This window comes from Ovis aries, chromosome 3, assembly GCF_016772045.2.
Source record: "Ovis aries strain OAR_USU_Benz2616 breed Rambouillet chromosome 3, ARS-UI_Ramb_v3.0, whole genome shotgun sequence".
Lineage (NCBI taxonomy): Eukaryota > Metazoa > Chordata > Mammalia > Artiodactyla > Bovidae > Ovis > Ovis aries.
In genome coordinates, this window is record NC_056056.1 from 95453447 (window position 1) to 95477479 (window position 24033).

At 38.8% G+C, this 24033-nt stretch overlaps 1 protein-coding gene across 5 annotated transcripts in view; it reads left to right on the forward strand.

Moving 5' to 3' along the window:
* Positions 1-24033, forward strand: part of ALMS1 (ALMS1 centrosome and basal body associated protein) — a 191109-nt gene that overhangs the window by 56385 nt on the left and 110691 nt on the right. For 3 of the 5 annotated variants that reach the window (XM_027967008.2, XM_042248093.1, XM_042248090.1), the window contains 2 exons: positions 11094-16283; positions 17343-17476. In XM_027967008.2, the coding sequence (XP_027822809.2) occupies positions 11094-16283; positions 17343-17476 (5324 nt within the window). The remainder of the gene's footprint in view (positions 1-11093; positions 16284-17342; positions 17477-24033) is intronic. The other 2 variants (XM_042248089.1, XM_060412347.1) reach the window with 1 other exon arrangement.

The following is a 24033-nucleotide window of genomic DNA, read 5'->3' on the forward strand; positions in this document are numbered from 1 at the left end:
GCCAGCATCGGTTGGATCATCAAAAAAGCAAGAGAGTTCCAGAAAAACATCTATTTCTGCTTTATTGACTATGCCAAAGCCTTTGACTGTGTGGACCGCAACAAACTGTGGAAAATTCTGGAAGAGATGGGAATACCAGACCACCTGACCTGCCTCTTGAGAAACCTGTATGCAGGTCAGGAAGCAACAGTTCGAACTGGACATGGAACAACAGACTGGTTCCAAATAGGAAAAGGAGTACATCAAGTCTGTATACTATCACCCTGCTTATTTAACTTATTTGCACAGTACATCATGAGAAACACTGGGCTGGAAGAAGCACAAGCTGGAATCAAGATTGCCGGGAGAAATATCACTAACCTCAGATATGCAGATGACACCACCCTTATGGCAGAAAGTGAAGAAGAACTAAAAAGCCTCTTGATGAAAGTGAAAGAGGAGAGTGAAAAAGTTGGCTTAAAGCTCAACATTCAGAAAACGAAGATCATGGCATCTGGTTCCATCACTTCATGGGAAATAGATGGGGAAACAGTGTCAGACTTTATTTTTGGGGGGCTCGAAAATCACTGCAGATGGTGACTGCAGCCATGAAATTAAGACGCTTACTCCTTGGAAGAAAAGTTATGACCAACCTAGATAGTATATTGAAAAGCAGAGATATTACTCTGCCAACAAAGGTCCGTTTAGTCAAGGCTATGGTTTTTCCACTGGTCATGTATAGATGTGAGAGTTGGACACACTCTTACATCCATACATGTGAAGAATCGATGCTTTTGAACTGTGGTGTAGGAGAAGACTCTTAAGAGTCCCTTGGACTGCAAGGAGATCCAACCACTCCATCCTAAAGGAGATCAATCCTGGGTGTTCATTGGAAGGACTGATGCTGAAGCTGAAACCAATCCTTTGGCCACCTCATGCGAAGAGTTGACTCACTGGAAAAGACTCTGATGGTGGGAGGGATTGGGGGCAGGAGGAGAAGGGGACGACAGAGGATGAGATGGCTGGATGGTATCATCGACTCATGGACATGAGTTTGGGTGAACTCCGGGAATTGATCATGGACAGGGAGGCCTGGCATGCTGTGATTCATGGGGTCGCAAAGAGTCGGACACGACTGAGTGAGTGAACTGAACTGAACTGAATGGCTAATGATGTTGAACATCTTTTGTTGTGTTTATTGGACAGTTATATATCTTCTTTGGAGAAATGTCTGTTAAAATCCTCACTCACTTTTTAATTGGTGTATTAACTTTTTGTTACTGCATTTTAGGAGTTCTTTGTATATTCTGGATACAGGTCCCTTATTAGATATGTTATTTGCAAAAATTCTCCCGCTCTTGTTATCGGTTCACTTACTTGATGGTATTGACTTCACAGAATTTTTAATTTTGACAAGATAAATTTTTATTTTATGTTTTTCTTTTTTGAAGTTAGTTTTAAGTAGTGGTAAAATACTGATAATGTTTCATCTTAGCTATTTTTACATATGTAGTTCATTGGCATTAAATACATTCACATTGTCATGTAAACAATGTCATGCATTCACAAAGCTCTTTCATCTTGTGAAACTGGAACTCTGTATCTAAATATTAAAGGATAACTCCCCATTCCCTCCTACTTCCCCATCAACCATGGTTCTACTTTTCACCTCTGCTGTGAATTTGAGTACTCGAGGTACCTCATATAAGTGTTTGTCTGTGACTGATTCATTTCACTTAGAATAATGTTTTTTAAGTTTTATTCATGGTATAGCAGGTGTCAGATTTCTTCGAATTTGTAGATTTTGGGGGAATATTGCCATATTAATAATATTGCATATTTTGATCTGTGGATGTGGGATTTCTTTTTGTTTATTTAGGTCTTCATTTCTTCCAACGTTTTGTAGTTTTCAGCATACAACTCTTGTATGTCCTTGTTAAATTAATTTCAAGTATTTAAATCTTTTTGATGTTACTATATATGGAAATGTTTTCTTAATTTCATTTTTGGAATAGTCACTGCTAGTGTATAGAAATAAAGTTTAATTTTGTATGTTCATCTTGTAGCTGGCAACCTTGCTGACCTACCTCTTTGTTATTCCTAATAATTTTTTGTGTGGTTTTCTTTTTTGTATACAAGCCAGTGTCATCTGCAAATAGAGATGTCTTCTTCCTTTCTAGAATGTATTCTTTTTTGTATATTTCCCCAGTTGCCTTGACAAGAACCTTCAGTACAGTGTTGCCTATAAGTGGCAAGAGCAGTCTTCTGCAGGTCTTTGTGGGAACGTCTTTTACTATGTGAGCTGAGGGGTTTTTGTAGATGCCCTTTATCAGGTTGGGGAAATTGTTTTTTATTTGTAGTTTCTAGAGTGCATTTATCAGAGAAGGCAATGGCACCCCACTCCAGTACTCTTGCCGGGAAAATCCCGTGTATGGAGGAGCCTAGTAGGCTGCAGTCCATGGGGTTGCAAAGGGTCGGACATGACTGAGCGACTTTACTTTTCACTTTCATGCATTGGAGAAGGAAATGGCAACCTACTCCAGTGTTCTTGCCTGGAGAATCCCAGGGATGGGGGAGCCTGGTGGGGTCTACAGAGTCTATGGGATCGCAGAGTCGGACATGACTGAAGCAACTTAGCAGCAGCAGCAGCGGCAGCAGAGTGCATTTATCACGTAAAGGGTGTTAGATTTTGTCAGACGCTTTTTCTGTATTTTTAAAACGGTGGTTGTATGTATGATTTTTGTCCTTTAGTATTATGAAGCATTATTAATTAATTTTCAGATGTTGAGTCAACCTTGCTTTCTTGGTTATAAATGCTACTTGGTTATGGTGTATAATCCTTGTGTGTGCTGTTGGATTCATTTTACCAGTGATTTTTGGGGGGGGGAATTTTGTGATTCATGATAGTTATTGATGTGTAAATTTCTTGCCCCCCCCCCTTTTTTTTTTGGTTAGGTTTTGGTACAAAAGTAACACTAGTGTCATAAATTGAGTTAGAAGTAATTTGAGTTTTCTTTGTCTTTCTCTTTTTGTGAGTCCCTGTTGTAGATCTTTTTGAAGAAATTTTGATTTCCCCTTTTTCTAATCTCTATTTTTTCTACTTCTTAAAGCTTTTTGCATTTTAATTTCTTTTTATTTCCTTTCTTTCATTTGCTTCAGTTTTAGTTTGTGCTTTTTATTGTTTCTTATGATGAAAGGTTAAGTTATTGATTTGAGATTTGTCTTTTTAATATAGGTATTTATGTTGATAGATTTCTAAAGCCTGACTGCACGCATTAACTTTTGGTTTGTTGTGTTTTTGTTTTAATTCATCCAACCTGTTTCCTAATATAATTGTAGGAGTTCTTTTAAACTTTGTTGAGGCATGTTTTATGTCCTGTGGTATAGTTTATCCTGTAGAATGTATGATTTGCACTTGAGAAGAATGTGCATTCTGTTGTTGTTAGGTGGTGTGTTCTATACATGTGTCTTAGTTCCAGTGGGTTGATAGTGTTCAAGTCTTCTGTATCCTTGTTGATCTTCTGCTAATTTTCTCCATTTTTGAAAGTAGGGTATTGAAATCTCCAACTATTATTGTTTATTTCTCCCTTTTCTGTCAGAATTGCTTCATATGTTTTGATATTAAGTGAATCTATGTTTCTAATTGTTATATAGTCCTGATGAATTGGGCGTTTGGTTGTTATACGTTGCCCCTCTTTAATTCTAGAAGCAATTTTGGTTTGTTTTGTTTTAAAGTCTATTTTGTCTTATATCAGTGCTGACATCCCACTTCTTGTGGTTGCTGCTTGAATGTCATCTTTACTCATCCCTTTACTTTTAGTCTACTTATTTTTTGAAGCTCAGGTTGATGTCTTATAAGTAACTTACAGTTGTATCTTTATTTCTTAATTCCAGAATGATAGTCTTTGCCTTTTAATGTGATTGTTTAATCCCTTCACATTTAATGTAATTATTGATAAGATTGGGTTTATATTTGCTGATTTAGTTTTTGTTTTCCATCTATCTCATGTCTTTTTTTTTTCTTTCCTCTTTTATTGGCTTTCATTGCATTAAGTGAATATTTTCCAGTATTTTAACTTCTTTAATAGTTTTCTAGCTAATTAACAATATTATTAGTGGTTGTTCTAGGACTTAGAAAATTTATTTTAACTTACCAGAATATGCCCCAAATTTATACTAACTGAATTCTAGTGTGATAAAGAGGTGTTTCTGCTATATAGATCTGTTCACTCCCTGTATTTGCTATTCTTTTGGTATATAATATACCTATATGTTACAAACCAAGGAGTACATTATTACATTGTCATAATTATTCATATAATTTTATGGCTTTTAAAAAAGCTTAGAGAGCACAAACGTGTTTTTTAGGGCTTATTGCATTTGTATTTGAAGTTACCGTTTTCTATTTCTTATTTGTTCCTGTGGACTTGTTATCATCCAGTGTCATTTCCTTGCTGTACTCTTTGTTCTCATGTACCTCCTTTTGTTGTTGTCAAATATGTCACATTTCTGTGTGTTACAGCTCCAATAATACGATTAGATATTTTTATGTAAACGTCCTTTTAAAATTTGTTGGAAGAAAGGAAAATATGCAAGTATCCCGTTTTTTTCTAATTACCTAATATAATTATCTTTACTAGCACTATTTGTTTTGTTATGTAAATTCAAATTACTGTTTGGTATCACTTGCTTTCAACCTGAAGGACTTTCTTTTGTATTTCTTGTAAGATGGTCCTGCTACCAACAGTTGCTCTCAGTTTGTATATGTCTGGAAATATTTGTATATGTTTGGAAGAGTTTTGCTGGATTTTGAATTCTTAGTTGACAGATATTTTCTTTCAGTACTTTGAATATGTCTTTCCTCTGTATTCTACCTTTATTTATTGTTTCTGATGAGAAATCAACTGTTACTCTTATTAATGTTCCATGTATGTGACTTGGTTTTTCTTACTGTTTTCAGAGTATCCTCTTTCAACATTTTGATTATGATGTGTCTGTTTATCTTACATTGAGTTCACTTGGATTGTTAGATATATAGGGTGTTTTTCATCAAATTTGGGAAGTTTTCAAACATTATTTCCTTTGAGTATTTTTTTTCCCTTTTCTGCCTCAGATAATCCCCCATTACACATGTGTCAGTGTGCTTAGTCTTGTTTAATAGCTCTCTGAGCCTTTGTTCATGTTCTTTTATTCTTTTGGGGGGCTGTCCTTCATCCTGCATAGTCTCTGTTATCATCACGTTCACTGATTCCTCTGTCTGTCCCTATTTACCGTTGAGCCTCTAGGAAGTTTTTCATTTCAGTAATACTTTTCAGCCCCAAATGGAAGTTGAACTTCCATTTGGTTCATTTATAATAAGTACTATAACCTTACTTTATATTTATGAGACATTGCCATTACCTTCTTTTAGTTTTTAAGCATGATTTTCTTTTCTTCTTTGAGCATATTTATAATAACTGCCTTGAAATCTTTGCTGGCCAAATCCAACCTGTGGGTCTCTTTAAAGGCAGTTTCTATTGGTTACTTATTTTTTTTCTATGAATAGTTCACTTTTTCTTTGTATGTCTCAATGTTTTTATAAACTGGACATTTTAGATAATATATTGTTGTAGCCCTGGATGCTAATTGCTTCTCTGGTGCTGAGAATATTTGTTATTGTTTTGCTCGTCTGATTATTAAAATTTTTCTTAAAAGATGTATTTATTTATATTTGGTTGTGCTGGGTTTTTGTGGGTGCATGGGGGCTTACCTGTAGTTGTGGTGTACAGGCTTCTCATTGCAGTGGCTTCCTTCTGTAGCTGCGGCGCACTGCCTCTGGGACATGTGGGCTCAGTAGTTGTAATGCAAGGGCTCAGTACTTGTGGAGACTGGGCTCAGTTGCCATGTGACATGTGGAATCTTCCCAGACTAGGGATTCAACCTGTGTCCCCTGCATTGGCAGGTGGATTCTTAACAACTGGACCACCAGGGAAGTCCTGTCTAGTAATTTAAATAAATCTAATGTTTCTCTGGCATTATGGACCTTCCGAATTCACTGGAAACCAGAGGCTTTGGTATGTGTAGAGCCTCCCTTACTGTGATCTCCATCCATTCTCCCCTCCTCTGCCTATGGTTTTAACTCAGTTCTCTTTTACTGTCTCCTGTTTTCATCTTCTTGTTCAGTTCAGTTCAGTTGCTCAGTTGTGTCCATCTCTTGGTGACCCCATGCTCTGCAGCATGCCAGGCTTCCCTGTCCCTCACCAACTCCTGGAGCTTGCTCAAACTCATGTCCATCCAGTTGATGATGCCATCCAACCATCTCATCCTCTGTCATCTTTTTCTCCTCCTGCCTTCACTTTTTCCCAGCATCAGGGTCTTTTCCAGTGAGTCAGTACTTCCCATCAGGTGGCCAAACTGTTGGAGCTTCAGCTTCAGTATCAGTCCTTCCAGTGAATATTCAGGACTGATTTCCTTTAGGATTGACTGGTTTGATCTTGCAGTCCAAGGGACTCTCAAGCATCTTCTCCAATGCCACAGTTCAAAAGCATCAATTCTTCGGCCCTCAGCTTTTTTTATGGTCCAGCTCTCACATCCATACATGACTACTGGAAAAACCATAGCTTTGACTAGACAGACTTTTGTCGGCAAAGTAATATCTCATGCTGTCTAGGCTGGTCATAGCTTTTCTTCCAAGGAGCAAGCGTCTTTTAATTTCATGGTTGCAGTCATTATCTGCAGTGATTTTGGAGCCCCCCAAAATAAAGTCTGCCACTGTTTCCAGTGTTTCCCCAACTATTTTCCATGAAGTGATGGGACTGGATCTTAGTTTTTTGAACATTGAATTTTAAACCAGCTTTTTCACTCGCCTCTTTCATCAAGAGGCTCTTTAGTTCTTTGCTTTCTGCCAAAGGGTTGTGTCATCTGTATATCTGAAATTATTGTTATTTCTCCCAGCAGTCTTGATTCCAGCTTGTGCTTTATCCAGCCCAGCATTTCACATGATGTACTCTGCATATAAGTTAAATAAGCAGCGTGGCAATATACGTACTTGTTGTACTCCTTTCCCAATTTTGGACCAGTCTGTTGTTCCATGTCTGGTTCTAACTGTTGCTTCTTGACCTGCATACAGATTTCTTAGGAGGCAGGTAAGGTGGTCTGGTATTCCCATCTCTTGAAGAATTTCTCACAGTTTGTTGTGATCCACACAGTCAAAGGCTTTGGTGTAGTCAATAAAGTAGAAATAGATGTTTTTCTGGAACTTTCTTGCTTTTTTGATGATCCAGCGGATGTTGGCAATTCAATCTCTGGTTCCTCTGCCTTTTCTAAAACCAGGTTGAACATCTGGAAGTTCTTGGTTCAAGTACTATTGAAGCCTGGCTTAGAGAATTTCGGGCATTAATTTGCTAGCGTGTGAGATGAGTGCAATTGTGTGGTAGTTTGAACATTCTTTGGCATTGCCTTTCTTTGGGGTTGGAATGAAAGCTGACCTTTTCCAGTCCTGTGGCTTCTGCTGAGTTTTCCAAATTTGCTGGCAGATTGAGTGCAGCGATTTGAAATAGCTCAACTGGAATTCCATCATCTCCACTAGCTTTGTTTGTAGTGATAATTCCTAAAGGCACACTTGACCTTGAGGAAGTCCCTAAGTACAGACTGTCTTTCCATTTCTTTGGGTCTTCCATTACTTTCAACTGTGTCTTATTTATAGTTTTCAACATACAGATCTTTCACCTCCTTGGTTAAATTTATTCCTAGGTATTTTATTCTTTTTGATGCAATTGTAAGTGTGATTGTTTTCTTAATTTTGTTTTCTGATCATTCATATTTACTGCATAGAAATGTAACTTTTTTTGTATAGTGATTTTGTATCTCACAACTTTACTGAATTCTTTTTTTTTGTTGTTGGAGTCTTTAGGGTTTTCTGTATATAGCATCATGTTACCTGCAGTAGAGACAGCTTTTCTTCTTTTCTGACTTGGATACCTTTTATTTCTTTTTCTTGCCTAATTACTCCACTAGGACTTCCCAAACTAAGCTGAGTAAAAGTGATGAGAATGAGCATCCTTGTCTTCTTCCCAATGTTAGAGGAGAAGTATTTAGGTTTTCACCCTTGAATGTGATCTTATATAACCTTTATGTTGAGGTGCATTCCTTGTATATCCCTTTTGTTGAGAATTCTTATTATAAGTGGGTAGTAAATCTTGTCAAATGCTTTTTCTGTGTATATTGAGATCATATAATTTATCCTTCATTTTGTTAACAAAGTGTATTTCACTGATTGATTTGTTAATGTTCCCTGGAATAATTTCCACTTGATTATGGTATAGCACCCCTTTCATGTATTGTTGAATTTGGTTTGCTCATATTTTGCGGAGGATTTTTAGGTCTAAATTTATCAAGTCTTCAATTTAGATCTAAATTTATCAGGCCTGTAATTTTCTTTTTATGTAATGTCCTGGTCTGATTTTGGTATTAGGGTAATGATAGGTTAGTGAAGTGAGCTTGGAAGTGTTCTCTCTTCTACTTTTTAGAAAAATTTGGTAAGTGTTGGTTTTAATTCTCTGAATGTTTCATAGAATTCAGTTCTATAAATTCTGGACCTGGACTTTTATTTGTTGGGATACTTTTGAGTACTGATTCAATCTCCTTACTAGTCTGTTCAGATTTCTTGTTTCATGATTGAGACTTGGTAGATTGTATTGATATGTTTCTAGAAATTTATCCATTTCTTCTGGGTTGTCAAATTTGTTAGTCCATAATTGTTCCTAGCAGTCTCTTATCCTTATTATTTCTGTGCTATTATTTGTAACATCTTTTTCATTTCTTAGTTTATTTGTGTCCCTTTTTTCTCTTCGGAATCTAGCTGAAGGACTATCAGTTTATCTTTTTAAAGAACAAGTCCTTAGTTTCATTGATCTTTTACACTGTCTTTTTAGTCTCTATTTTATTTATTTCCAGACTGATCTTTGTTATTTCCTTCCTTTCTAACTTGGAGCTTTATTTTTCTTTTTCTAGGTCTTTGAGTTGTAAAGTTCAGATGTTTATTTGCTGTTTTTCTTGTTTCTTGACGTGGTTATTTGTTGCTATAACCTTCTCTCTGAACTTTTTGTTGTATCCTCTTAAGTTTTAGTATGGCATATTTCCATTTTCATTTGTCTGCAGGTATGTATTTTTTAATTCCTTTTTGATTTTTTTCTTTGACCCATTGGTTGTTCATTTTGTCAGTCTGTGTTGATTTATTAATTTTCTAGCTGTTTTTTTCCTCACAAAGATTTCTGTAACCCATATTCCTTCTCAAGTTACTGTGTAGCTTATATTCGTTTTTAGTTTTCTTGACGAGTTATTACTTGGTACTTTAGTTCTTTGCAATCATTAGTCATTAACTCAACCTGTTTCATCATATATTCAGCTACTTTTTTTGTTTTAAAACTCATTAATGGTTTTAGAATGGCTATTTGTTTTAGTGAAAGGAGTTCAGAATTAAGAGTTAGAATTAAAGGGTTAAAGGGCCTGGCAATTAAGGTACAACTATTCAAAATGTAGTCTGAGGGTCAGTAGTATTGTGCATTATCAGGGAGCTTGTTAGAACTGCAGGATTTCAGCTTTCATCCCAGACCCACTTAGTGAGAATCTGCAACTTAACAAGATCTTCTCAATGAAAAGCACTGTTGCTTCATCATCTTTGAAACTTACTTTCCCTCTGTGTAAGGTATAGATCATGTTTGCTGTATATATTAATCATCTATCACCGTCTGTCATACCAAGTTTTAATAATTTATTGTCTGCTTTCTTCTGGTAGAATGTAAACTCTGAGGCAGAATTGGAATGCAAGCTTTGTTTGCTGCTCTATTTCCTATATCTAGAACAGTGGCTAGAACAGAGTAAACATTCATTTTTTTGAATCACCAAGTGAATGTCAAATTTTGTTACTTTTATTGCAGTTATTTATTTTTTACCGTTACTCAGAACTACTTCATTTAGAATTACTGTCTTAGATAATACAGTATCAGAATTTGCCTGTAATGCAGGAGACCCCAGTTTGATTCCTGGGTCTGAAGATCTCCTGGAGAAGGGATAGGCTACCCACTCCAGCAATGTTGGGCTTCCCTGGTGACTTAGACGGGAAGGAATCCACCTGCAATGCCAGAGACCTGGGTTTGATCCCTGGGTTGGGAAGATTTCCTGGAGGAGAGCATGGCAACCCACTCCAGTATTCTTGCCTGGAGAATCCCCTTACAGAGGAGCCTGGTGGGCTACAGTTCCTGGGGTCACAAAGAATCAGACGTGACTAAATGACTAAGCACAGCACATTAGATAATACAAATATAGCATGTTTCCATTGTTGCAGAAAGTTCTTTTGGATGGTACTGCTTACCCTTTTATTCCTTCCACTCATCCTGAATCTGTTTCTGCAGTATTGATCAGATCAGTCAACAATTCCCCATGTCATATAGAATTAATTTCAAACTTTTTAGTGTAACCTTTGGAGTCTTTAGAGTTTCATGTAGTTAGAAATACATATTTTATTCACAGTGTGTTTATTAGGAGAATCATTTAAATCCATTGCATGTATAGCCTCCATCTGGGCTATATTGCTCTGCCCTCATATGACTTAGGTGAAAGGGAATTTTTGAAAATAAGTTGATTTTCCTTTACTATCCCATGGAATAAAATATTTTGTCTTTGATTGAGAAGTCTTTTTTTTTTCTGACAACATACATGACACAGTAACAGGCTAACTTATTAGCTTATAAGTAGCATGAAATCAAATGCCATAGTAGATATGATTTGTTCATCATAATGAATATTCTTTAAAATCTAAATTTTAAGCTCCACATAATATTTCATAAAATATATATGCTGCTATTTTTAAAAAATTACTCTCATTGAATATTTATTTCCACATTAGTTTGTTGTTATAAATCACTTTGTAATTAACATCTTTATCTGTAAATCTTTATTTCTACTGATGGTGAGTTATTCCTTTTGGAGTCCTTTCTGGTAGCGTAAAGTCTGGTAGAAGAAAAGCTTGCCTGATTTCTTTTAATGCATAAAAGGAATACATTTTAATTCTATATATATAAGTGTGTGTGTGTATTTATAATATTAAAAATATTAACAAATCCTTTTTTCTTTAGGGGATACTTCTAAAGGAGGCACAGCTGAAATTCCTCAGTCCACCTTTAAACCAGGCATCACTACCTTTCCTGAAGATTCAGACACTGTATCTCTGTTATCCTTGTCCCCTGAGGACTTTCCTCAATTGGCTGGAAGGTCTCCTCAAGTGAAGAATATTGGTGGATATACTGATACTCTCAACCAGCAGACTTTAGTGGACAGTCGTCTGACTGAAGAGACTTTAAAAATTTCAGCTATTCCTGGCCTAGCTGACCAGAAGACTGGAATAGCAGCAGTGTCCTCTAGTTTGTACTCACAAAGAGAGAAGCCAAATATCTTCTACCCACAAGCCTTGCCAGACAGTCATCTAACTGAAGAGGCTCTAAAAGCTGGAGCTGTTCCTGGACTTGGTGACCAGAAGACAGGTCTGTCTACGGTTCCTCCAAGTTCCTACTTGCTTGGAGAGAAGCACAGTATTTTCTACCCACAGGCATTGCCAGACAGTCATCAAACTGAAGAGTCTCTGAATGTTTCAGTTCTTCCTGGACTAGTTGATCAAAAGACTGGAAAACCAATAGTACCTGCTAGTTCTTACTCAGTTGGAGAGGAGCCTGGTATTTTCTACCATCAGGTCTTACCAGACAGTCAGCTACCTGAAGAAGCTCTGAAAGTTTTGGCTTCTCCTATACCGGTTGATCAAAAGAGTGGATTGCCTACTCTATCCTCTACTTACTCATATGGAGAGAAGCCTCATATTTTCTATCAACAGACATTGCCAGATAGTCATCCAACTGAGCAGACTCTGAAAGTTTCAGCTGCTCCTGGATTGGCTGAGCAGAAGACTGGGGTTCCTACTGTAACCTCTCCTTCTTACTCAAATAAAGAGAAGCCCAGTATTTTCTACCAACCAGAATTGCCAAACAGACGTCTAATTCAGGAGGCTCATCAAGTTTCAGCTGCTCCTGGATTGGCTGAGCAGAAGACTGGGGTTCCTACTGTAACCTCTCCTTCTTACTCAAATAAAGAGAAGCCCAGTATTTTCTACCAACCAGAATTGCCAAACAGACGTCTAATTCAGGAGGCTCATCAAGTTTCAGCTGCTCCTGGATTGGTTGAGCAGAAGGCTGGGATATCGATAGTACCCTCTACTTCCTATTCACAGAGAGAGAAGCCTAATGTTGTGTACCAACAAGAGTTGCCAGACAGTCATCTAATTCAAGAAGTTCAGCAAGTTTCAGCTGTTCCTGGATTGGCTGAGCAGAAGACTGGGATTCCTGCAATACCCTCTGCTTCCTATTCACATAGAGAGAAGCCCAGTATTGTGTATCAGCAAGAATTGTCAGACAGTCAGCTAATTGAACAGTCTCAAAAAGTTTCATCTGTTCCTGGACTGGCTGAGCAGAAGACTGGGATTCCTACAGTACCCTCTGCTTCCTATTCACATAGAGAGAAGTCCAGTATTTTCTACCAACAAGAGTTGCCAGACAGTCATCTAATTCAAGAGGTTCAGCAAGTTTCAACTGCTGCTGGACCCCTTGAGCAGAAGACTGGGATTCCTACTGTGCCTTCTACTTCCTATTCACATAGAGAGAAGTCCAGTATTTTCTACCAACAAGAGTTGCCAGACAGTCATCTAATTCAAGAGGTTCAGCAAGTTTCAGCTGCTGCTGGACCCTTTGAGCAGAAGACTGGGATTCCTACTGTGCCTTCTACTTCCTATTCACATAGAGAGAAACCTCATATTTTCTACCAGCAAGAGTTGCCAGAGAGTCATGTAACTGAACAGGCTCAGAAAGTTTCATCTGTTCCTGGATTGGCTGAGCAGAAGACTGGGATATCAACAGTAGCCTCTGCTTCCTATTCACATAGAGAGAAGCCCAGTATTTTGTACCAGCAAGAGTTGCCAGACGTTCATGTAATTCACGAAGTTCCAGAAGTTTCATCTGTTCCTGGATTGGCTGAGCAGAAGGCTAGGATTCCTGTCATACCCTCTACTTCTTACTCACATAGAGAGAAACCCAGTATTTTGTACCAACAAGAATTGCCAGACAGTCATCTAACTGAACAAGTTCAGAAAGCTTCAGCTGCTCCTGGACCTGCTGAGCAGAAGATCGGGATTCCTATAATAACTTCTGCTTCTTATTTACATAGAGAGAAGCCCGTTATTTTCTACCAACAGGATTTGCCAGACAGTCATCTAACTAAAGAGGCTCAGAAAGTTCCAGCTGTTTCTGGACTAGCTCACCAGAAGAGTGGAATACCGATAGTGCCCCCTGCTTTCTACTCACATGGAGGGAAGACCAGTCTTTTCTATCAGCAGGAGTTGCCAGACAGTCATCTAAGTGATCAGACTCAGAATATTTCAGCTATTCCTGGACCAGTAGACCAGAACACTGGCATACAGACAGCACCCTCTACTTCCTACTCATACAGGGAGAAGCCCATTACTTTTTACCAGCAGGAGTTGCCAGGCAGGCTTCTAACTGAAGAGGTTCTAAAAGTTTCGGCTCTTCCTAGAACTGACCAGAACACTGGGATAATAACAGGGTCCTCTCGGTCTTACTTATTTGGAGAGAAGCCAAGTGGTCTTTTCTATCAGCAGGTGTTACCAGATGGTAGTCTAACTGAAGAAGCTCTGAAAGTTTCACCTGCATCAAGGCCAAGTGACCAGAAGACTGGGGTCCTCTTACTGCCTGCTAGTTCCTACTCACATAGAGAGAAGCCTGGTATTTTCTACCCGCAGGCCTCACCCAGCAGTCACTTATTTGAAGAGACTCTGAAAGATTCAACTGTTCTTGGACCAGCTGACCAGAAGGCTGGGACATCAGAACCTTCTGGTTCCTATTCACATAGAGAGGAATCCAGTATTTTCTACCAACAGGAGTTGCCAGATAGCCATATAACTGGAGAGGCTCTGAAAATTTCAGGTGTTTCTGGAACAGGTGACCAGAAAACTGGGATACCTATAGTAACCTCTCCTTCCTACTCACAGAAAGAGAAGCCCATTGTTTTCTACCAGCAGATCTCACCAGATTCATACCTTCCTGAAGAGGCTCTGAATGTTTCAAATACTCCTTCACAGGCTGACCAGAAGACTGGGATACCCATAGTAACCTCTCCTTCCTTCTCATATAACGAAAAACCCATTATTTTCTACCAGCAGGCCTTGCCTGACAGTCAACTGACTGTGGAGGCTCTGAAGGTTTCAGATGTTACTGGACCATCTGACCAGAAGACTGGGATACCTACAGTACCACCTAGTTCCTATTCATATGGAGAGAAGCCCGTCATTTCTTACCAGCAAGAGTCACCAGATCTTACTCAGGTGGCTTTGAAAGTTTTTGAGGTTCCTGGACCAGCTGACCAGAAGATTGGGATACCACCAGTAACCTCTACTTCTTACTCATATGGAGAAAAGCCCATCATTTCTTACCAGCAAGAGTTGCCAGATGCTAATGAAAATGCTTTAAAAGGTTTAGGGGTTCCTAGACAAGCAGACCAGACCATTGGTGTGCGAATTGTGCCCCCTGCTTCCTATTCACATAGAGAGAGTCCCATCTTTTCTTACCAGCAGGAGTTACCAGATCTTACTGAGGAAGCTTTGAAAGTTTTTGCTCTTCCTGGACCACCTGATCAGAATGCTGAGATACCAATAGGACCTTCTAGTTCTTACTCACATAAAGAGAAACTCAAGATTTTACCAGACAGTCAAAAGACTGAGTTACCATTAACCCCCTCTGGTTCCTACTCACATAGAGAGAAGCCCAAGACTTCAACTGTAATTGGGCCAGCTGACCAGAAGGCTCCATTATTGACAGGTTTCCCTAATTCTTATCCTCAGAGAGTAAAGCCTAGTATTTTCTTGCAACAGCAGTTGGCAGATAGACATCAAAGTGGAGATATTCTGAAGATTTCACCTGTTGCTGAGCCAACTGATGTGAATTCTCGGATACCAATACCTCTTTCTAGTTCCCATTCACACAGAGAGAAATCTAATATTTTCTACCCACAGGAACTGCCAGATAAACATCTAAGGGAAGATTCACTGAAGGTTTCAACAGTTCCTGGACCAGCTGACAAAAAAACTGTGTTACCAGTGGTTCCTCCTAGTTCCTTTTCACATAGAGAGAAACCAGCTATATTGTACCATCAGGATTTCCCAGAAAGACATCTAACTGAAGATAACCTGAAGTTCTCAAGCAGTCTTGGGCAAGCTGATCAGATGACTGGGTTATCAACAGGTCCCCCTGGTACTTACTCACATAGTGAGAAGCACAAACTTGTTTCACATCATGTTCAAAGGCTAACAGATAATTTGGATTCTTCTCACACCAGTGTTATCTCAAATAATATGACTTTAAATTCTCAGGCTGATGGTAGAGTTGTAATAAATAAGCCAGAATCTTCTGGTTTTGAAGATGCTGGCTCTGAGGAAATGCGGGATACAGAAAACAGTTCCAAAACTCTTAAAGAGATTCAGACACTTTTAATGGAAGCAGAAAATATAGCGCTAAGACGATACAATTTTCCTACTCCCCTTGTCCCTTTCAGAAATGTTAGTGATATTTCATTTATACAATCTAAGAAGATGGTTTGCTTCAAAGAACCCCTCACAACTGATGAATCCAATGGTGATTTGTCTCAGAGACAGCCATTCACAGAAGAAAGCCCAAGCAACAAGTGTATACAGAAGGATATTAGCACACAGACGAATCTGAAATGCCAGAGAGGCATTGAAAATTGGGAGTTTATTAGTTCAACTACAGTTAGAAGTCCTTTACAGGAAGCAGAAGGCAAAGCCAGAGTGGCATTTGATGAAACCCTTAAACAATATAGGGCAGCCAGATCTGTAATGAGATCTGAACCTGAAGAGTATAGTAGGTCCATTGGGAATAAGATTGTTATCCCTATGATGACTATCATTAAAAGTGATTCAAGTAGTGATGCAAGTTCTTGCTCATGGGACAGTAATTCCTTGGAGTCAGTTTCTGATGTGCTTCTAAATTTCTTTCCATATTCTTCACCCAAGACAAGCATGACAGATAGCAGAGAGGAAGAGGGGGTGTTAGAGAGTGATGATGGTGGTCGAAGCAGTGTAGATTCACTGGCTGCACATGTGAAAAACCTTCTGAAATGTGAATCCTCACTGAACCATGCTAAACAGATACTCAAAAATGCAGAGGAAGAGGAATCTCGGGTACGAGCACGAGGTAGGAAAAGATAATTTTTTATAAAGGCAGGTCAAACTCAAACATTTTTTAATTTGCTTAAAGTTAAATACTTGACTCTCTAGATAATTTTCTTGTAGAACTGTTCTTGTAGAACTGTTAAAATGATTGCATTATCTACTGGCATCCCAGAATAAACTCATTTAACCAATAATGAAGTCACAGTATTAATAGTGCTAGTTTGAGGTCTTGAGGAACTGTAAGTTCTGGTGTCTGAAGAAAAGTAAGAAAATCTGGGTTTCCAAACTCCTAAAGCTCGAATGTTTTCCTAATCTTTTCATTGTACTGTCCTCATTGTGGAGGCAATAAAATACTCATTAGAGTATTTGACTTAGAGAATAAGTCATTGTGTTTCATAAAACTTATATATATTTTCTATCCCCTTCTCTAATGAGATTCTTAAAGCAGATCTTAGATAGACATTAGGAAAAACTGAATGAAAGTATTTAACACTAAAACTTGGGTTAGAGTTAAATTCCGTTAATCTCTAAATTGTAGAATTACATTAAAAAAGAAAAAAAATCTTTGCGATAACATGGCAAATAAATATATTTTGGAAGGCAACTTTTAAGCAATTCAGGCCTACCTGGAAATCTCTTGAGGTCAGCTTCCTATACCATTCTTTTGATCATTTGTGTTTATTTTGATTCTCCAGAAACTCCCAGGTTTTATTTATTATTTTAAAATATTAACAACTGTGGAAGTGGCAAAGACTGTAGCAGGAGCTAATAGGGGAGACAAAGGGACTCTTTTTTGATTGGCAGGAAGATTAAGATGAAATTAGCTAAATACTATATTTCAAGTGGCCTCACTGGAGAAATGTCTGTAGAATATGTTTTTATTTGTTTTTAAATCTGACTTTTCAGTGAAATTATCTCTCTCAGGAACTTCGAATAGTTTATTATGAAATGGAGAGCACATACTGTTTACTAAGCACTGTGGTAGGCGTTAAATTGGCTATATTGATGATGATCTCTGCTCTTGTAATCTCTGATAGTTTTGCACTGTATTATCTCGAATGCTTTTATCTTTTCTCTCCAGCCTGGAATCTGAAGTATAATATGGCTCATGAATATGGCTACTCCATTTCAGAATTAAATGAAGATGACAGGAGGAAAGTAGAAGAGATCAAAGCAAAGTTGTTTGGTCAAGGGAGAACAACTGACTTGTCCAAGGTATACAAGAAATCTAAAAATTAAGAGATAAAATGTGACAGAAAGGGTGTGTAATTTGAATCTCTTACCTGGGCATTGATGACTCCTGCTGAGTCACTGATAGTCTTTGGCTAAAGGGCTGGGACTCTTAAGTCGTCAAAAGTTAAGATTTAAGAATTTGATTCTACAGATTTTGTCTGCTATTATGAATAGTAATGGGACATATCTCTCTTGCAGGGTTATGCTATGGCTTACATGAGATAATGCCTATAAAATGCTGGGGTGTGTGATATCTAGGTAGTACTCAATAATTGACAACTGTTACTATTTTAACTTTTAATTTTATATTGAAGTATAGCCAGTTAACAATGTTGTTTATATGTGTCCATTTCCCCCCAAATCCCTCCCATCCAGGCTGCCACATAAGATTGAGCAGAGTTCCCTGTGCTATACAGTAGGACCTGTTGGTTATCTATTTTAAATCTATAACTGCTATTATTCTATAAAAATTGATATAGCTATCAGATATGTACACTTAATGACTTAATTCATACAGTGTCTTAGAAGATTGTCAGTGATATAGCATAATTATTTGGCTTATCAGTTTTGGAAAGGTTATCAGTTTTTGAAACTATGAATTAGATTGGATTTTAGTTTTACATGTTGATATATTCCCTCTATGTTGTACATTTCATCCCCATGACTCATTTATTTTGTACATCTTAGCCTTCCTCACCTATTTTGCTCTTCCTTCCTGTCTGCCTCCCCTCTGGCAACCACTTGTTTGTTCTGTGCCGGGAGCCAGTGTGAGGAATCCCGCCCGTGACAAGGTCATGAGGAAGGAAGCTGACATATGCAAGGCGTGCTCAGACTTCAGGGACCCCTCTGGAAATTCCTAAGCATGTACCCCAACAAAAATCTGCCAGCTTTTGTGCTCTGCTTTTCCACTCTTCTGACATTTTCTGGAAAAAGTCAATTCAGGGCTTTAGTCTTCTGCATTTGAAAGAGTGTCTCAATCCAAAAAACCCTCTGATGGCTTTCTAGCCTGCCTGCAGGACTCGTACAGCTGTGCGTGTGATTGTTTGAGGCCTCCTGACCGCAGGAGGCACAGGAAGCTTAAAACATCCTAGGAATGTAGGAGCTTCCGAGGAGTCAAAATCTTTAGAATAGGACTGATTAAAGGTTTCATTTGTTGAATCAATATTTGCTGCCAAATTTTCACATCCTTTAGTTGTAGATATAGTTAAAATAACAAGTAGTAGACCTTGTGTTAGCAACATTAGATCTTTGAGTTAAGTACCCTCTTTGTTGTGTCCCACTGCACCTTTGTTCTATAGAGATGTAACTTTAATGCTAATGCTTTAAGGAGATGTAGATTAAAGAAAAACACTTCAGGGGAAACAAGATTAACATTCATTAAGGAAGAGAGCCAAAAGTGTTAACAAGCCTCTTGGCCAGAAGATAATGTAAATCACCTGAGACCTTTTGTATACCAAATGATGTATAGAAAGAACCTGAGCTGCGAACGCTACATAATCTTGTGTTACCCATTGATCTCTGTGTTTTATCAAAAGTATAAAAGGCCTTCTGAACAATAAAGGATGGGGCCAGCTCCAGGGGCCAGCTTCCCGGGGCCAGGGACCGGGGGCCCGGGGCCAGCTTCTTGGACCAGCTTCTCTAACTAGTCTCCCAGCCTGGTTTCTTGGCACTCTGGCTCCCCCCGTGTCTCTCTCTCTTTCTTCTTCTCTCTCTTTCCCTCTCTCTGCTCTTTACTTTAATTTCGGGCTGAATTTCCACCTGGAGCGCGGAGGCTCTCCACGTCTACTTACTTGCCCCGGCTGTTAAGACCCGCGAGAAAGGGAGCTTAAGGCGAGGCGCCCTTAGATATTCAAGCGGGCGCCGGTGGCCCAACGTAGATGGTGCAAATTCCTTGTCTGGAATTTTATTGGCCTTCCGCGTAAACCAAGCTATTCAGCCCTCTTCTTCCACTTAATCTTCTTACTACACTATAGTTTCTTAATCTAATCTTTCATTAATAAATAAACAAGTCTTTCCACGCCGACGCCGTCCACCCTTCGAATTCCCTGGATCCACCGGGGCTGGACCCCGGCAGTTCTGTCCATGAGACTATTTCTGTTTTATTACGTCTGTCCGTTTATGTTTTAGATTCCCCATGTAATTGAAATCATACAGTATTAGTCTATCTTTGACTTATTTTACTTACTGTAGTACCCTGTAAGTCCATCCATATTGTTTAAAATGGCAAGGTTTCATTCTTTTTTATGGTATATTAACCATGTGGTGTATATGTATGTATACTTAGATTACTTCCATATCTTGACTGTTAGAAATAATGATGAAATGGATATAGGAGTGCATATATCTTTTTGAATTAGTGCTTCATTTTCTTTGGAAAAATATACATAAGTTAATTGATGGATCATGTGATGGTTATATTTTTAATTTTGTGAGGAACCTCCATACTGTCTTCCATAGTGGCTGCACCAATTTACATTCTCAACAACAGTGTGCAAGTGTTCCTTTTTCTTCATATCCTCCTCAACACGTCTTATATGTTGTCCTTTTCATAACCATTCTAACAAGTATGAGTTGATATTTTAGTGACTTTGTAAAATTTACATTTCCCTGATGATTAGTGATGTTGAGCATTGTTTTGTGTGTCTGTTAGCCATCTATGTGTCTTTTTTTTTTTTTTTAATGAAAATGTCATTCATAACCTTTGCCCATTTTTTCACTGGGTTGTCTGAATTTTTTATTTGAGTTGTATGAATTCTTTGTATATGTTGGGTATTAATCCCTTGTTAGATACATTGATTGTTTGCAGATATCTTCTATTCAGTTGGCTGCCTTTTTTGTTTCATTGGTAGTTCCCTTTGCTGTGTGGTAGCTTTTTAGTTTGATGTAATGCATTTGCTTATCTTTGCTTTTGTTTCCCTTCAGTTCAGTTCAGTCAGTTCAGTCACTCAGTCGTGTCTAACTCTTTGCGACCCCATGAATCGCAGCATGCCAGGCCTCCCTGTCCATCACCAACTCCCTGAGTTCACTCAAACTCACATCCATTGAGTCGGTGATGCCATCCAGCTCTCCCATCCTCTGTCGTCCCCTTCTCCTCCTGCCCCCCAATCCCTCCCAGCATCAGGGTCTTCTCCAGTGAGTCAACTCTTGGCATGAGGTGGAGAATTGGAGTTTCAGCTTTAGCATCAGTCCTTCCAAAGAACACTCAGGACTGATCTCCTTTAGAATGGACTGGTTGGATCTCCTTGCAGTCCAAGGGACTCTCAAGAGTCTTTTTCAACACCACAGTTCAAAAGCATCAATTCTTTGGCGCTCAGCTTTCTTCACAGTTCAACTCTGATTGTACCTTTCTAAGAATTTGTCCATTTCTTCCAGGTTGTCCATTTTATTTGTATACAGTCGCTGGTAAAAGTCTCTCATGATCCTTTGTATATCTGTGGTGTCATTTGTAGCTTATCCTTTTTCATCTCTAATTTTATTGATTGGAGTCGTTTCTGTTTTTTAATTGATGAGTCTAGTAAAGGTTAATCGATTTTGTTTATCTTTTCAAAGAACTAGCTTTTAGCTTCATGTATCTTTGCTGTTGTTTCCTTTGTCTCCGTTTCATTTATTTCTGCTCTGATCTCTATGATTTCTTTCCTGCTACTACTTTTATGTATTGTTTCTTCTTTCTCTAGTTGTTTCAGGTGTGAGGTTAGGTTATTTCAGATTTTTTGTTTTTTTAAGATAAGTTTGTATTGCTATAAAGTTCCCTTTTAAAACTCCTTTTGCTGCATTGCACAGATTTTGGGTTGCAGTGCTTTCATTTTCACTTGTCTCTAGGTATTTTTTGAGTTCCTCTTTTAAAAAAAGTCATTTATTTTGATGGACTGGGTCTTTGTTGCTGAGTGCAGGCTTTCACTAATTGCAGCGAGCGAGGGCCACTCTTCATTGCAGTGTGATGGCTTCTCGTCGGAGAGCAGTAGTTGCAGCACGTGGGCTCAGTGGTTCCCGCTTGCGGGCTCTAGAGTGCAGACTCACTAATTGTGGCTCACGGGCTTAGTTGCTGTGCAGCATGTGGTATCTTCCTGGACCAGGGATCAAACCCATGTCCCTTGCATTGGCAGACGGATTCATAACAACTGGACTACCAGGGATGCCGTTGAGTTCCTCTTTGATTTCTTCAGTGATCCATTGGCTGCTTATTAGCAAGTTGTTTAGTCTCCACCTGTTTGTGTTGTTTTGTAATTTTTTTTTCTTGTAGTTTATTTTTAATCTCAGTTTTGGTTGGAAAAGATGCTTGATATAACTTCAGTCCTCCTAAATTTACCCACGGCTCCCTTTGTGGCGCAGATCGTGATTGTTACTGGGGCTATTCTGTGTGGACATAGAGGAATGTTTATTCTGCTTCTTTTGGATGGAATGCTCTATAATTATCAATTAAATCCATCTGATTTCATGTATCATTTAAGGCTTGTGTTTCCTTCTTGATTTCTCTCTGGATGGTTTGTGCATTGATGAAAGTGGAGTGTTACAAAGTCTCACACTATTGTTGTGTTACTATTGATTTCTCCCTGTATGGCTGTTAATATTTGCCATACATATTGAGGTGCTGCTGTGTTGGATGCATATATATTTATAATGGTTATATCTTAATTCTTGCATTGGTCCCTTGATGACTATATAGTGACCTTTGTTTTAGTAGTCCTTGTTTTAAAGTCTGTTTTGTCTGATAAGACCATTGCAACTCTACCCTTCTTTAGATTTCCATTAGCCTGGAATACATTTTTCCTTCCTCTCACTTTCAGTGTGTACATATCCCTACATCTGAAGTGAGGTCTCTTTTAAAAAAAAAAAAGTTTATTTATTTTTGGCTGTGCTGGGCCTTTGTTACTGCACACAGACTTTGTCTAGTTGTAGAGAATGGGGGCCACTCTCATTGCAGAGCATAGGCTTCAGTAGTTGTGGCGCACGGGCTTAGTTGCTCCTTGGCATGTGGGATGTTCCTGGATAAGGGGTTGAACCTGTGTCCCCTACATCGGCAGGCGAATTCTTATCTAATGTGCCAGCAAGGAAGTCCCTGAAGTGGGTTTCTTATAGACAGCTTTTCAGTTCAGTTCAGTCACTCAGTCATGTCCAACTCTTTGTGACCCCATGAATCACAGCACGCCAGGCCTCCCTGTCCATCACCAACTCCCAGAGTTCACTCAAATTCATGTCCATCGAGTCAGTGATGCCATCCAGCCATCTCATCCTCTGTTGTCCCCTTCTCCTCCTTCCCCCAATCCCTCCCAGCATCAGGGTCTTTTCCATTGAGTCAACTCTTCTCATGAGGTGGCCAAAGTATTGGAGTTTCAGCTTCAGCATCATTCCTTCCAATGAACACCCAGGACTGATCCCCTTTAGGATGGTCTGTTTGGACCTCCTTGCAGTCCAAGGGACTCTCAAGAGTCTTCTCCAACACCACACTTCAAAAGCATCAATTCTTCACAGTCCAACTCTCACATCTATACATGACTAGTGGAAAAACCATAGCCTTGACTAGATGGACCTTTGTTGGCAAAGTAATGTCTCTGCTTTTGAATATGGTATCTAGGTTGGTCATAATTTTCCTTCCAAGGAGTAAGCGTCTTTTAATTTCATGGCTGCAATCACCATCAGCAGTGATTTTGGAGCCCAAAAACATAAAGTCTGACACTGTTTCCAACTGTTTCCCCATCTATTTCCCATGAAGTGATGGGACCAGATGCCATATCTTCATTTTCTGAATGTTGAGCTTTAAGCCAACTTTTCACTTTCCTCTTTCACTTTTATCAAGAGGCTTTTTAGTTCCTCTTCACTTTCTGCTATAAGGGTGGTGTCATCTGCGTATCTGAGGTTATTGATATTTCTCCCAGCAATCTTGATTCCAGCTTGTGCTTCTTCCAGCCCAGCGTTTCTCATGATGTACTCTGCATAGAAGTTAAATAAACAGGCTGACAACATACAGCCTTGATGTACTCCTTTTCCCATTTGGAACCAGTCTGTTGTTCCATGTCCAGTTCTAACTGTTACTACCTGACCTGTATACAGGTTTCTCAAGAGGCAGGTCAGGTAGTCTAGTATTCCCATCTCTTTCAGAATTTTCCACAGTTTATTGTGATCCACATAGTCAAAGGCTTTGGCATAGTCAATAAAGCAGAAATAGATGTTTTTCTGGCACTCGCTCGCTTTTTCCATGACCCAGCGGATGTTGGCAATTTGATCTCTGGTTCCTCTGCCTTTTCTAAAACCAGCTTGAACATCTGAAGTTCACGGTTCACGTATTGCTGAAGCCTGGCTTGGAGAATTTTAAGCATTACTTTATTAGCGTGTGAGATGAGTGCAATTGTGTGGTAGTTTGAGCATTCTTTGGCATTGCCTTTCTTTGGGATTGGAATGAAAACTGACCTTTTCCAGTCCTGTGGCCACTGCTGAGTTTTCCAAATTTGCTGGCATAATGAGTGCAGCGATTTGAAATAGCTCAACTGGAATTCCATCACCTCCACTAGCTTTGTTCATAGTGATGCTTCCTAAGGCCCACT